This window comes from Argopecten irradians, chromosome 12 (assembly GCF_041381155.1).
Source record: "Argopecten irradians isolate NY chromosome 12, Ai_NY, whole genome shotgun sequence".
Classification (NCBI taxonomy): Eukaryota; Metazoa; Mollusca; class Bivalvia; order Pectinida; family Pectinidae; genus Argopecten; species Argopecten irradians.
The window spans coordinates 33892840-33909267 of NC_091145.1; the positions used below are offsets into that span (position 1 = coordinate 33892840).

The window sequence follows — 16428 nt, forward strand, 5'->3', positions numbered from 1 at the left end:
CCTCTTAATGATTTGATATTACAAGAAAATCCTTTTCTGTTTTAGGAAAGTTCTAATGACAGCAGTTTAATGCCTGTGGAGGAGCCGGACACACGGAGGACCTAGAAAGTCTCTTCTCGTCGGTGATGATGGCTCGCGACGGGGAAAGGGAGATAAGTCCAGCCTTCCCACTTACTGCCGTCCAAGTCTGTGAGTGCTTGTGTCATCTGTGTGTAGATAGGCGGGGTGTGTGAATCAAATTTATTTTGATTAGACTTCACCGATATGCTACTGTTCCTCTTTATGACTAAAAAAAATATGATTTGAATTTTTTTAACCTTTTCTATAACCAGTTCAGAGGGCCCAATAATGTATATATGGATCTAACCTGACCCTTTCATGATAAAAAAGCCCAGCTAACTGGTTGGAAAGTGAAATTAAAAAATCAGGAAAAAAAACCAAATCTAAGTGAAAATTAAAAATGAGCAAATTGAAAAAAGTTGACAAAGAAGATGGAAATATTTTGAAATGAAGATTAGAAGGAACAGTTTATGATGTAAAAAATAAACAGGAGGTTACTTGTAGTGTGTAGTAATCAAAGTGCTTGGCATTCTTTATAATGCTTATTGCTTATGTATGTTCCGTTTAGTAGCAGAAAGATAGTTATTTCCCCATTCATCCCCATGTGTATGGAGTAGGTAACCCTTATAATAATCAACATCCACATTTGGGTCAGGAGAAATAAGCTGTTTTGGGGAAATTTTGGGTAGTCGAACTTGAAAAAAATCAAGTTGTAAATTGTTGGATAGATACTATGAAAAAAATATATGTTTATTATTATTTACGGAAAGAACAAACTAAGATCCCATTTATCTAAGAAAATATTTTATGTCATTATATTTATCATGTTCAAATTTCCATTTGTTTGCACAAACATACAACAAAACTTTAAAGTGAACTCAATTCACCCTTTGAAGACAACAATTAGGTTCTTCATAATTCAAAGGACAGGGTGAATCATGTGAATCACCCTACAGAGCTTTAATCAATTTAAAAACAATTAAAAAAAATCATTTATTCCATAGCATTGTATAAAAAAAATCCAATACAAACAATGACAGGATATGGATAATCCGTAACAGAAATTAGAGGCTATGTTAGTACTTTCTGGCACAAGAACTCATTGTTCACTCTCATTTACAGAAAAATGTGATTTTAGAAAGATTATATCGAAGGGATAAAACAAATTTATACAAGTTGTAATTCCAGAACTTTCAGAATTGTGATTCCTTATCAAATTGTAATTCAGAACATTTCAGAATTGTATTGTTTATTTTCTGCCTGTTTAGGCAAATAATGAATACAAAGAAGACAAAACATATATATATATATAAAATGTGATTAATCAGCAAATTGAGGAGTTTAACATGAAGATTGATTGGGAATATTTCACTGATGTGCCAATTATATGTATGATTTCTATTTATTATTTGAGTTGTAATAGAGATGAATGTTTTAGTGTAAATATTGTGCATGCTCAAATAAAGAGACAATTTACCAGGGATGCCCGTATCTATTTGGGAAACAGAAACAGTGTTCTAACTCGGTTTTCTGTACATTTATATATATCAGACATTGAAACGCAATGGTAATTCCCATTCACAACCACACATCAAAACCCTGTCACCAAACACTATTCAGTACCATGTTGTATAACACATAGATCTTTTGAAGGTTTCAGTTTTCAAATTAGATTCTGTAGATATTACAAAACAGTGTTTTTTAGCTCACACTGGCCCGATAGGCCGGTGGAGCTAATGTCATGGCGCGGCGTCCGTCGTCGTCGTCCGTCCGTTCCGGGTCGTCCGTTCCGTCCGTCCGTCTGTCCGTCATACATTTCCTTTAAATCGCTACTAGGTCATGAGTTCTGCATGGATTGTAACCAAATTTGGCTACAAACTTCCTTGGGGGAAGGGGAACAGAACTTGTTATATTTTTGGCTCTGACCCCCCGGGGCAGGAGAGGGCGGGGCCCAATAGGGGAAATAGAGGTAAATCCTTTAAATCGCTACTTGTCATTAGAGTTCTGAATGGAATGTAACCCCAAATTTGGCCACAAACATCCTTGGGGGAGTAGGGGAACAGAACTTGTATTAAAAATTTGGCTCTGACCCCCGGGGGCTGGAGGGGCGGGGCCCAATAGGGGAAATAGAAGGTAAATCCTTTAAAAAACGTACCAGGTCGCAGAGTTCTGCATGAATTTGTAACCAAATTTGAGCCACAAAAAATCCTTGGGGAAGGGGAACAGAAACTTGTATAAATTTTGCTCTGGCCCACACGGGGGCTGTAGGGAATAAAATAAAAAAATAACAAGGGTGGGGCCCAATAGGGGAAAATAGGGGAGGTAAATCCTTTAATTCGTACTAGTCATTAGAGTTCTGCATGGATATGTAACAAATTTTGGGGGGGGGCCAGAATATCCTTGGGAGTTAAGATCTGAGTTTGTATAAATTTTTGGCTCTGTTCCCGGGGCAGGAGGGGAGGGGCCCAAATTGGGGGAATTATAGGTAAATTCTATAAATTGCTACTTATATTGTCCAAGAGTTTTTGTATGGATTGTAACTAAATTTGGCCACATACAACTTGGGGGTAGGGAGAACAGAAAGTGTATAAAATTTTGGCTCTGAACCCCAGGGGGCAGGAGGGCAGGGCCCAAATAGGGGAAACTAGAGGTAAATTATATCAATGCTACTTGTCTTGAGTTCTGCATGGATTGTAACCTCATATTTGGCCACAAACACAATCCTTTGTGGAAGGGGAACAGAATTGTATAAATTTTGGCTCTGACCCCCGGGGCAGGAGGGGCGGGGACCAATGAGGGAAATAGAGGTAAATCCTATAAATTGCTACTAGTCGTAGAGTTCTGCATGGATTGTATCAAAATTTGGCCAGAAACATCTTGGGGGAAGGGGAACAGAGAACTTGTTATAAATTCTTGGCTCTGCCCCGGGGCGTGGAGGGGTGGCCCCAATAGGGGAATAGGAGGTAAATCTTTGATTGCTTGAGTCATAGAGTTCGCATGGAATGTAACAAATTTGGCAGAAATATTCCTTTGGAGATAATAAGAACATGAGCTTGTATAAATTTTGGCTCTGGTCCCCGGGCAGGAGGGCGGGGAGGCCAAGAGGGAATTATAGGTAAATTCTATAAATTGCTACTTTAAATTGTCCAAGAGTTTTGATATGGTATTGAACTAAATTTGGTCACAAACATCCTTGGGTGGTAGGTGAACAGGAAATTGTATATAAGCACAATAGGGGGAAATAGAGGTAAATTATATAGAGGTTCTCATGGATATGGTAACAAATTTATCCTTGGGGAGAGGAACAGAACTTGAGTGCACCAATAGGGGATAAATGCTTTCATCTTGGCCACAAACATCCAGGAGACTTTCTCTGGCACCCCGGGGGATGGGCCCTCTTGAAATAGAGGTAAATCTTTAAGCTATAGTCATAGTATCTGCATGAATGTGTTCAAAGGGCGGGGCCCAATCGAACAAGATCTTGACATGTAAGTATAACATTTTGGCTTCTACACAAACTTGTCCTTGAGTTCTACACAAATTTGCACACCTTCAGAACATTTTATACAATAGGGGAAATAGAGGTAAAACTTTTAAGCTTACTTCTCAGTGAATTCAACCAAATTTGCCATTAAATCCTTGGGGGAAGGGGAACAGACTTAATGAAGCAATGAAGAATATTTCAAAGTAACAAATTAATATCTTTAAATTAAATTTTAGATTTTTTTTTTTATTTAAATGAGAATGGAAGGCTATTTAAAAAGACACTATTTGCAAAAAAAAAAAATAAATAAATAAAAATTGTTTACATGTTCCACATTTTGTACTCTGATAAAAAAATTGGTTAAGCATCTAGTCATAGGTCTGAATTCTCAGATTAAATGGAAAAAAAAAGACTCCAAAGTAGTTTTAACAAAGGCCATTTTCATTTATTCTGCAGAAATACCCTGAGTATTACCAGATAATAAAACAGCCAATTGACATGAAGATAATTGGTCAGCGCTTACAAGCAGGAGCATACACAACTCTGGAAGACCTGGAAAAAGATTTTCTATTGATGGTCAAAAACGCCAAAACCTTCAACGAGCCTAAATCCCTTATATACAAGGTGTGTTAACAAGAACAGTGCATTAAGATAAATTCAATAATATTCGGTGAATCACTGCATTACAGAAAATTGGTTTCTATATAGGGCTATATTCCTGGAATCGGACACAGCGATGTGTCCAGAATCCTCAATTCTGCTCTATTGTATGGTACTCCCAGTTCCTTTAATAAAGAACACATTCTAAATTTGGCTGGAACACGTGTTAAGCCCAAATATAGTGTATTGATGTCTCTAAAATTCTCCTTTTGGTTTTGTCTTTCCTTTTTATTTTGTATTTGTGGATATGCACGTGTCCAGCTCCGGCATGATCTGTTTTATTTGGACAATTTTCCAGCCTATAGTTTTGAACATTCAGCCTTTTTTGCTTGCAGTGTGTAAAGTATATACTTAACTTGTAATTTATTTGATACATTTTAATTATAATTTAGATGTATGTAACTTACAAATTCTTGCTAAGGGATATTTGTGATCTGTACAGTGAAGAAGTTTCTGTTTGTAAAATTAACCACATAATAATATTTAACTGGCTAGTATGCTACTTGAGATTTCAATTTACCGGTACTGGTAAGAAAAAATATACATACAGTAGTATGTTTTCAAGGTTAAAGAAAACACATTAAGATTGATTATGACTGAATTGTGTAAAATGTTTTTGTTATTTTTCTGAGAAAATAAAGTATTCTGTTCACTTGGCAATTTCCACAAGAAATTCATATTATACAACTTTTCAGCAAACTTATCATAAATGTATACGTATATATGAACTTTAAAAATAAACAAATTACACAGTATCAATTCATGGGACCATTAATAAATATTTGTTCATTATGAAAAATCCTGCATTAATTTTGTTACAATATTTGACATTTGATATTGACTTATATGGTACTAGGATGCACAGACTCTGAAGAAGGTAGTTCAGACAAGGAAGTCAGAGATACAGAATAAAATTGCCCCTAAAGCTGGGGAGAGAGCCAGGTAGGATACAAGCTATAAAGCTGTCACAAATTTATATCTATTGTTTGAGAATCATTTATATATAAGCTCAAAGTTAAACACTTGTATTTTTTATCAAATTATTTAAAAATCATTTAAATGTGATTTGGTGAGCAACTTCAACATGTTTGTTTTTAACAATTTTAGATTAATCAAAAATTTGATACATGTACTGAATATATGCATAAATAAATTAACATAAACTAGGACAATATGAAGATATATATAGCCAATAGGCTTGTAAATGTCAGCGAAAATCTTTAATGTTACATGATGCCATGTAAAGTACATAATTTTCCAAATTTTTTTATTAATAGAGTGTATATGTACAGATATTTACAGCGTCACTATTCTTTCTACAGCCGATCGCGAGATAAATGTAGCTGGTCGTCGTACTGTGCCAACTTGCCGTACCCTGTGGAGGAGTCGTTTGAACCCCCAGTATCCCAGGACTCCAACATGAGTATGGACTACGATGATGATTCTGGCACAGAAACGGTCGTGTCAGAGCTTGAGGAGGGAGATCCTTACTGGGCCCTACTTAACTACATCAAAACAGTCAAAGGACCAACAGGAACTCCACTTTGTGAGCCCTTCCTCAAACTGCCCAGTAAAAGGTGGGTCTGGGTCACAAAAAATAATAGAAATCTTATAAAGCTTACTAAAATATTTTGGGAAGTTGTACAATAAATCACATTTATAATGAACATGCCTACAACAAATTCATGGGTATAACAAGATGTCTGTAATATGTGTATAATGAACTATACTTAAGTGTTTCGTTGGTTCCCAGAGATTTATAGGTACGCTAAGCAAGCCTGAGCAAAACAATAATAATAATAATAATTAGGCCTTTCATTGCAGGAATTTATTATTTTTAGCTACCTTTTAATTATCTCAAATAGATCAAATCAAACAAATACATATAGAAATTATACATGAGGTGTCAATCTCTAGTAACATTAATTCCATCTTTCTTTTTTTCTGAAAACATGTACGGCCGTAACACTGCTATATTACCATAGAAAACCGAACTATATCTGATGAAATTACTACCCTCTCTTCCATCTAGAGATGTGAAAGCTGAAGTTGCCACCCTTTAAACGTCATTACTATATTACCGTAGTGAAAGTGCACTGCATAGCACTTGCTGTTCAACGCTTGTTCAAGCTGTGTTTAAACAAACATACACAACATATTTGCAACAATGTTACACTTGATACATTACATTCTGTATCAAAGGATTGTTGATATAGGTATGACTTTTTATTTGATAAAAGTATCTGGCCATGATTTACAAGTCAAATGTTGGCAAAGCAAAGCGATACACATGCAAGCAGCCATGTCAGTCTTTCTAACAAGGAAATCACTAAATAATCCAGAAATCGCAATATTTCTGTTGTTATTAAATCATAAATGGATATCAATTTAATAATATTATTATTTTCTTTTCTTTTAAAGAGACATTGATGAAATTGATAATTTCAGTAATTAATATGTGTATATAGATTACTTTCATGTATTAAATGAAAATGGCACTCAGATTTTTACCAGATTTATTTGTTTAATAATCTACTGTACTTATTTCAGAAATAAGAAATTTTAATATATTAAATAATTATATTTCAGTCATTTCAAAAAACCTATTTAACTTAGGGTGGTTAAATCAACTTTAATTATAACAAAATAATTAATATCTTTTGTTTAACTCAAAATTCAACATAGTACATTATATAAATAAAACGTTCTACAACATGTTAACTAAATTTAATATACAGTCAAAATTGTTTTAAGAGACCTTCCAAAGGAGATTCAAAAATAGGTCACATATGACAGTTGGTCTCTTAATTGAATCACCCCTTTCGAAACTATTAAATACATGTATCAATGTATATTGTGGGACATGTTTTGACAGTTTTGTTGTACTAAAAACAGTCACAATAATAGGAAATTATTAAATATATAATAAATCACATAATCTAATACATCTTTTAATTATGCATTTAATTTTAGGCACTTTTATTTTTCAATTATCTATTTATTTTTTATTCATCTTTCTGTTTTTATTCATGAATAAGATTGAAAATTTCTAAAACAAATATATATTTTTTTAGGCCTACCACTTATATATCATAATTAGCTATAAAATTACAATGTATTTAAAAGCAGAAAAAAAATAAAAATAATTTTTAATGTTTTTTTTTTATTTTCTTTCATCATTTTATTCATTTATTTTATAGATAAAAAAATGGGAAAAAAATAGTGTGAAAAAAAAAAAAATTAAAAAAAAATCCGGAAATCAGCTATTTCCGACTCCTCTGTTACTATCTCCCAAAATGGCTGTCATCATGCTTAGCTACACTGATACATTTTCAGTACCATATTTCTACATTCATGTGGTTCTTATGTGAGTAAATCATTGTTCATCATTATTTTAGTTGGTTTTTGAAGTGATTATTCTTGATTTTTATCACAAACATCGTGAATAAATAGCACATTTTCCTTGCAATATCCAGCTCAGACATGCAGACGGCTTCGGCCATCGGTACCGAAGCCGAGAGACTTCATGCATGAATAAGTGCTAATTTATGTCAAAGTGAACACATCGTGTATATAACCAAGCCATATGGATAGCTCTTTTGTCTTGCCTTAATGGGGTTGGGTTGGAAGCCCTACAGGATAGTTAACTGGCTTGGCTTTATATATGAATAAAAGACAAATGTATGTGTGATTTGGGTCGTTAAATACAGAACATCGAGTGTCGTTGGATCCTAAAAGCATGGTCGCTTGTGGCATAAGACAGACGGTCGTTTAATACAGATAGATTATATAGTAATTTTCGCTGGGAGGAATAATTTAGGTTGTTTAAGACAGAAGGTCGCTGAATTCAGAAGGTCGCTAAGGCAATTTTGACTGTAGATGAAAAACCAATTCTTTTATTCCTTTGTTTGAGTCCTTCATGTACAGCATCTATGAGTGGCCTTGGCACTTTGATTTACTGTATAAGATGAACATGCTTGTAAAAGTTTTCTGTTGCTGCTTTATATTCCAGCGGTAAAACAAGTTTGAAGATATTTTTTAATGTACCTGTACTTGTATATGTATTTGTATCTCTTTCTTTATCCTAGCAACTAAATTCCTGCATACTGTCGTTAATGTTGTTAAATTTGAAATTTCAAAAACTTAAAATTAAAAAAACACCTTAACTTGTAATTATGTTTGAAAGAGAATGCTGAATACATCAAGTCATTCTGTTTATCATTTAGGTTTTATCCTGACTATTATGAGGAGATAAAGAAGCCAATGTCCTTGTCAAATGTTCGCAAGAAGCTGAAGGTAGGTAGTAGTTACCAACATTACTTACTTCATAACAGATATTTTTCAATTTGACAAAATGAAAGATTTAGTTCCAGTTAACATCACTGTGATATTGATTTCTCCTTTATACGATACAACAAGTAATACAGTTGATACAGTCTTTTATCATTTCTATATAACTATTTATTGTTGTGTGATTTCATCAGAGGATATCAACTCATTCCCCCCTGACATTTCATAATGGGCTGGTCTAGTCTTATATCTGATGATTTCTATTTATTTGACAGTACAAACAATACAGAAGTTTGGATAAGCTGACAGCAGATATAAATCTTGTCTTTGAAAATGCCAAGCAGTACAATGCTGACGAGTCCAAGATATACCAGGTAAGTTTTAACAGATGTTTTACAGAGACCGCTATGAACAAAAACCAACCAAGCATAATGTTAAATTCTGTTTACCTGTATAGATTATTTGATTGAAGTGTTTGAGTGGTCTAACTGAAGGAGGGAACTGGAGTACCGGGATAAAACCCACATGCTGACTCCTGACTTCTCACATCAGTTAAACAACCCTGAGCACTTTTATCCAACCCACAAAAGAAATAATTAGTGACTGGAATCTATTGCATAGATTTTCTTAACTATTACTATATAAAAAAATTATGTTCTTTGTCTTAAAAGTTTAATTTGTGATCTTTACGGTTTATTTTGTTGATAGAGTTAAGCAAGTTACTAACTATTACGAAAATCCTGCATATACAGTATCAGAAAGAGATCATTTTGAAGCATACCTGATCACATATGTGATTAAAGTATTGGTAGATGTAAATGTTAATAGTATGTAATATATCACATGTAAATGTTGACAGGATGTGGAATATATCACATGTAAATGTTGACAGGATGTAATATATCTTGTGTAAATGTTGACAGATTGTGGAATATATCACATGTAAATGTTGACAGGATGTATATTATTATACAGGATGTATATATCTTATGTAAATGTTGACAGGATGTAGAATATATCACATGTAAATGTTGACAGGATGTAATATATCTTGTGTAAATGTTGACAGGATGTGGAATATATCACATGTAAATGTTGACAGGATGTAATATATCACATGTAAATGTTGACAGGATGTGGAATATATCACATGTAAATGTTGACAGGATGTAATATATCTTGTGTAAATGTTGACAGGATGTGGAATATATCACATGTAAATGTTGACAGGATGTAATATATCACATGTAAATGTTGACAGGATGTAATATATCACATGTAAATGTTGACAGGATGTAATATATCACATGTAAATGTTGACAGGATGTGGAATATATCACATGTAAATGTTGACAGGATGTAATATATCTTGTGTAAATGTTGACAGATTGTGGAATATATCACATGTAAATGTTGACAGATTGTGGAATATATCACATGTAAATGTTGACAGGATGTAATATATCTTGTGTAAATGTTGACAGGATGTGGAATATATCACATGTAAATGTTGACAGGATGTAATATATCTTGTGTAAATGTTGACAGAATGTAATATATCTTGTGTAAATGTTGACATGATGTGGAATATATCACATGTAAATGTTGACAGGATGTAATATATCTTATGTAAATGTTGACAGGATGTAGAATATATCACATGTAAATGTTGACAGGATGTAATATATCTTGTGTAAATGTTGACAGAATGTAATATATCTTGTGTAAATGTTGACAGGATGTTATATATCTTGTGTAAATGTTGACAGGATGCGGTGACACTTCAGCAGGTGATGTGGGACAGGAAACATGAACTGGAGCGTGGTGACACTAAGGTATTTGTGTGTCAGATATCGTAGCATGCCTAGCAGTGCTTGCTGCCACCAGTAGTGGATCTTTATGTTGTAATAACATAGAAACTGTATTCCCCTATTTCAGGGTGGAAACTGTGTTCTCTGGTGTTAGGGTTGTAGAGAAAATTAAAAAAAAAATAACCAAAAAAAACGTTGATAACTTGAAAAAATATTTTTACAATCGTCCAAACAAAAACTATATGTTAGGGAATTCAGTGGCAAATCTTATGTCATGGAAGAGAATTCAGTTTAAATATCAGAGTTATGGATATTTGTTTGGTGGTGTCGTAGTGAATTTACAATTCAGCTTTGTATATCACCTCATAGACAAGATTTACTGAAAAAAGCACCATATATATATTGGCTATAAACATTCAGTGTTGAGAAAGAATATTATACATTTGGGCAGTAAAATACAGCTACACTGCATTGCATAAATTGTTATATAACTGATAAATCAAGATATAAGTATTTAAAATGTTTGGTGATTTGAATTTAGAAGATTGTTCACTTAACAAAACAAGATTGATAATAAATGTAGTATTATTAACTCGTGCACACAACATTCCTTTTCAAGCCATCTTGGCCAATCTAAATGTTGACGCTAGGTGGCTTGGTTATGTCGTTTCTACCATATATAGAGGGTAGTTGGTATCTCCATTCATCCCTGTTATTGGGGTGAAGTTGGATGTAGATTGACTCGTTAATATTGGTTGTATTGTCGTGCATTGACATCAGTCAGTAGCAGAACTACTGTTGATTTACTGTAAACATGGACATTTATATGCAAGGAAATTTATGCAAAGGACATTTTAGCGTGAGCATTTTTGGTATATGTATGAAAGTTTGTTGCAAAAAGTTACTTCAAAATTAATAAGATAGGGAAATGTTTACCTGTGCTAATTGCGAAATAAACACTCACAAAAATTAGAAAGGGAAATGTTTACCTGTGCTAATTGTGAAATAAACACTCACGATAATGTCCAACTTTTCTGTATTTGATTGGTAAATCATATAAAGCTGGACTCAATTGGGACATGGTTTATCAGATGCGATATGAACTTTGCATGAATCTAGTATACAGATAAATGTGTGTGTGTAGTCGTTTGATCACACTGTTGTAATAACACATGCTTTTTGTGCTCTGTGACCATATTTTGATATAATATTATGCATGTAAGTGGGACACCTTTATGAAACCAATTTTGATAGGCTATGTAGATTTCTATTTAATGTTTTTATTAAGGAAATCAGTTGTTCACACAACATAGAACACAAATTATAGTCGGCTTGTTTTTCTAAAGTGAAAGGAATATATCAACTATAGAACTAAGGTGCACTTTGTATAGAGAGATTTCTAAAATTTGACAAATTAAGCTTTAGAATAGTGAAGATAAGGTACATCAAATGATTGTTAATGTTTTACTGTAACATGTAGGGACTGATGTTATATATCCTAAAGTTCAGAATTTTACACAGACTCTGGAGCGAACAGTCAGAATGATACTGTGACTTTACCCAGATGTGTGTGGCGATATAGCTTGTTTCTGTATTGTTGAAAGCTACTTATTTGATTTGCAAAAGTAATTTCGGGAGTGGGTGCAGATAGAGCGTTGTGTACAAATTCTACTGGTGATAAATATCGTCACAAGTTCTAAAAAGCTTAATGCACAAATTTAATACATTCAAATTCATTACATGCACTATAAATTCAAATTCACTTTAATTGCTATAAGTTCAAATCAACAATAAGTTCTATAAATACAAGTTTTTTTTCCTCTAAAATGTATAAATCCCAATTCACCACAAGCACTTAATATCTAAATTATAACTGCAGTCAGAGTTCCTGAGTTCTCTCCCCTAGACTATGATACCATGTTAATAATTAAGATTACAGAATACTGAATCTGGCGATGCCATTGACATTCGCCCTATGATCAGGTGTTGTGACTAACCAGCATGTCTCTGTGTGAATACACATGTACCAACTAGAAACTTTGGTAGGAAAACAGCAACAGCAGAATTTGTATACATCTCATAGAACAATGAAATATAATGAAATGTATATTTTGGCATATTGAATATATAAATGCAATGCATGATGAAGCAATGACCGTGGCTAGTGTGTAGGGATACTTTATCATTTACATAAATACCTGATAACTTTCATACTTTATAATCTGGATCAGCAAGATAATATAAAAGTACTGTTCAAGATTTTGTGCATCAATAATTTCAGTACAAGGTTTAACCCATGATTATGACATAATTGTGGCATTTCAATCACACAAATGCATGGATAAATATGACTTCAGTTGAATGTGACCTTTGACATCACATATCTGTCCAATCAGATACCAGGATAAAACCTGTAGTTGTTTGTGCTGTTGTTCCCTCCTCGATGTTCTAACCAGCAAGGCTTCCTCTCATTGGTGTTGTCCTAATAGCTTGATGTCGGAGAATGTACTATGTATTTGATATTATACTTTGGTCAAATTCCAATATTATTTCTTGAAGAATTTATTCGGTTTTATCTAGTAGAATTTCAAAGTGCTTTTTTGTACTTAGTTTTTAATTTACCACATTTCAAAGCTACAGTGATTTTTTTACCATATTATAAAGCTAAAGAAGCTATTAACAAATATACAGATAACAGTAATGTAACATTTTATCTTTTCTCCAACAGCTAAAATTTCTATTCTCATTTGAACCTTTTAAGCTTAAATACGTTTAGAATATGTTCTGGATAAACAACAGTTTCTTACACAGTTATAAATCCCATTCATTCTGTATGACCAGTAAATTAGCCCTGTAGTTAACATTTCTATATATTCTATGGTTGCACAACAGGACGTTTTCATGGAGGAACTTTCTTCTCAATCTGATTTCCCCTCCAGTGTGGTGAGTACACGTGTACTGATGATGTCATTGATTTCAGACCTTATTTCACACAAGTGTTTATACTGCTGGGAAAGTTTTGAGTGGTTCTAAAGCACTTGCATGTGAGTTAATGGTGATAGCAACACCCATCAGCAATGGAATAGCAATTCATGATCTAGTCTTTGTTGATAAGGATTAAAAAAAAAAAATCTTTGAGGTAGAAGGTACCTGTATGAATTTGGATACCCATATTTTGCTTTGTTTGTGATAGCACAGATTATGTATTTCACATTTAGCACTTATTGTTTGGAAAAATGCTGTGCTTCTGTCAATATGGTTGTGGTGCTGTCTGTATGAATTATAATATTGTATACAGAGAAATTGTTTTAATCAGAGAAGTAATACTCACACATTAATGATACAAGGTTTAAGGAAGGAGCTTTCAATTTATACATCGACTGAGATATTAAGAATTGTCATAGAAATAATGTGGACATAATCATAAACTATTGTATCAACTTACAAATTAAATTAAGAGATATGATTCTCGTTTTGTCAGTATGGTGTAAGGTGTCCTGCTCAGCGTCTTTGGTACAGTAGCATGCTTTTTTGAGACAGCACTATAAAGCGCTCCAATGTCACAAGGAGACACAAGGAGACAGACATGCACTCTCACTACACCAATACATGTCATCTTTAACTGAATTAACGAATGGTAGGAAGTTAATCAGAAGGAAATCAAACCAATATCACAAGGAGACACAAGGAGACAGACATACACTCTCACTACACCAATACATATCATCTTTAACTGAATTAACTAATGGTAGAAAGTTAATCAGAGGGAAATCAAACCAATGTCACAAGGAGACACAAGGAGACAGACATACACTCTCACTACAGCTATACATATCATCTATGACAAAATTAACGAATGGTAGGAAGTTAATTAGTGGGAAATCAAACCAATATCACAAGAAGACACAAGGAGACAGACACACACTCTCACTACAGCTATACATATCATCTATACCAGAATTACTGAATGGTAGAAAGTCAATTAGAGGGATATCAAACCAAAGATTTGTATTTGTTCACATCTTAAATAGCTGGTATAACTGAAGTGTTCAGCCAGCTTTCCTCAAAAATGGCTTTAGGTTTTAAGTAGTGGTAAAATGAACCAGCAATTTTTTTCTCAGTAGAGTTGTAGTGCAATCTGCCATTTGTGTCATACTATATAATACAATCTGGTAGAATATGTGGGCATTTTCTTGGGTCTTGTTACACTATTTTCACATTTACCTGTTGTTATGTATGACACTAAATACATGTAGTTATGAGATAAGGGAGATAACTCCTATAGTTTTTTTTATCAATACATCCTATGAAGGTCATATCATTGATTTAGGTTATAGAACTTTCTAGAATATTATCATGTATAAACAAATATGTTTGTAAACATGTTGATTTTAAGTAGAGATCTAGAATGATCTATTTCTAGAAAGTTATGTGTGTTTATTTGTTTACTGCTTTTAGTTAGATATTTCTAGAAGTAGAAGGTTCTCCAATATTCTTGAATTAGGGTTTAGCTATATATACTCCAGCTGTCCAAGGCTAATCAGAACTGTAATGAGACCTGTAATAAGACATATCAAGAATTGTACAGCGCCATATAAGATTCTATTGGGAGAGCTATTGTGACTTTATCTGTGGATTATTACAACACTTTGTGTGGATTTATTCATATTGCCTGGAACTTTACAAATCATCTGTGGACATTCAATTTTCCTTGTGGATTTGTGATTATTGTTAATTTGAAACCTGGAAGGATCAAGGATTATACCAGGACATTCGCATACAGATAAGTAACACTTTAAATCATCGTACTAGTCTTGTACCACCACCAATTACTTTAGATATCGTAAACCATCTCTGTATAATATTGTATATATAATTAAATTGTGTTTTGAATTTAGCTGCTGGTTTCTCCTTTCTGTTATTCGTTCATGTAACAGAAATTGGGGGCTCGTCCGGGATCGATATTCAATTTGTGAAATCTAACTTTGAAAAATTAATTAAGAAATTTTCAAAATTTGTGTACAAACTTTGAGTCTACATTTGAAACCAACAGCTAGATAAATATGACTACTATGCAGGTAGAACAGTTTGTTAAAGCGCCATCCCTGGAAGTTCTTTTGCAAGTTAGTAAGAAGGATTTACTATTATTGGGTAAACATTTAGGCCTTACTATCAAAACTAATTTGAGGAAAGCTGAAATTAGGAATGTAATTATAAGATATTTTGTTGACAATGGCAAATTTGACTCTAGTGCATTAGATAGTATAGAGGAAACAGTCACTTCAGAAATCCAAATTAGACAAATGGAACTTGAACATGAAATGAAAATGAAACAAATAGAGAATGAAATGAAAATGAAACAAATAGAGAAAGAAATGAGAGAAAGAGAAATAGAAAAGGAGTTAAGAGAAAAAGAAATAGACAAAGAAAGAGAGTTAAGAGAAAAAGAAATGGAAAGAAAATTAAAAGAAAAAGAGATCGAGAGAGATCAGATGTTAGAACTAGAGAAGCAGAAAATTCAAGCTGAAACAGAACTTAGAATTAAAGAATTAGAGCTAGCTTCTCAAGACGGTTCAAGTAATCCAACTTTTAGGGGTTTACAAGGAAACAGAGGTTTTGATGTCAGTAGAAATATTAGGTTAGTTCCTCCTTTTCAAGAGAAAGAAGTTGACAAGTATTTTCTACATTTTGAGAAAATAGCTGATAGTATGAAATGGCCTGAAGATAAGCTTACAATGCTTCTTCAGAGTGTCTTGATTGGTAAAGCTAGAGACATTTATTCTTCTTTATCTGTTGATGATATTTCAAATTACCAAGTAGTCAAGAAAGCTATTTTGAAAGCTTATGAGTTAGTTCCTGAGGCTTACCGCCAGAAATTTCGAAACTCGAGAAAGAGAGATGAACAAACTCATGTAGAATTTGCCAGAGAAAAGGAACAATTATTTAATAGGTGGTGTGATTCTAAAGAAATTGATGAGGATTTCGGTAAATTGAGGCAATTATTGTTGATAGAGGAGTTTAAACGTTGTGTCCACACAAACATAAAAACTCATTTAGATGAGAGAAAAGTTGAAACACTTAGTGAAGCAGCTACAATGGCTGATGATTACGCTCTCACCCACA

At 33.3% G+C, this 16428-nt stretch overlaps 1 protein-coding gene across 22 annotated transcripts in view; it reads left to right on the forward strand.

The window, feature by feature from the left end:
• The first annotated feature begins 107 nt into the window (after positions 1-107).
• Positions 108-16428, forward strand: part of LOC138304696 (protein polybromo-1-like) — a 66401-nt gene continuing 50080 nt past the window's right edge. For 21 of the 22 annotated variants that reach the window (XR_011205626.1, XR_011205627.1, XM_069244903.1 and 18 more), the window contains exons 1-8: positions 108-189; positions 4001-4168; positions 5061-5146; positions 5527-5781; positions 8431-8500; positions 8770-8868; positions 10264-10329; positions 13198-13248. Coding sequence is in view for 20 of the 22 variants with exons in the window: in XM_069244903.1 (XP_069101004.1) it covers positions 4043-4168; positions 5061-5146; positions 5527-5781; positions 8431-8500; positions 8770-8868; positions 10264-10329; positions 13198-13248 (753 nt within the window). In the remaining 2 variants the exon portion in view is untranslated. The remainder of the gene's footprint in view (positions 190-4000; positions 4169-5060; positions 5147-5526; positions 5782-8430; positions 8501-8769; positions 8869-10263; positions 10330-13197; positions 13249-16428) is intronic. The other variant, XM_069244909.1, reaches the window with a different exon arrangement.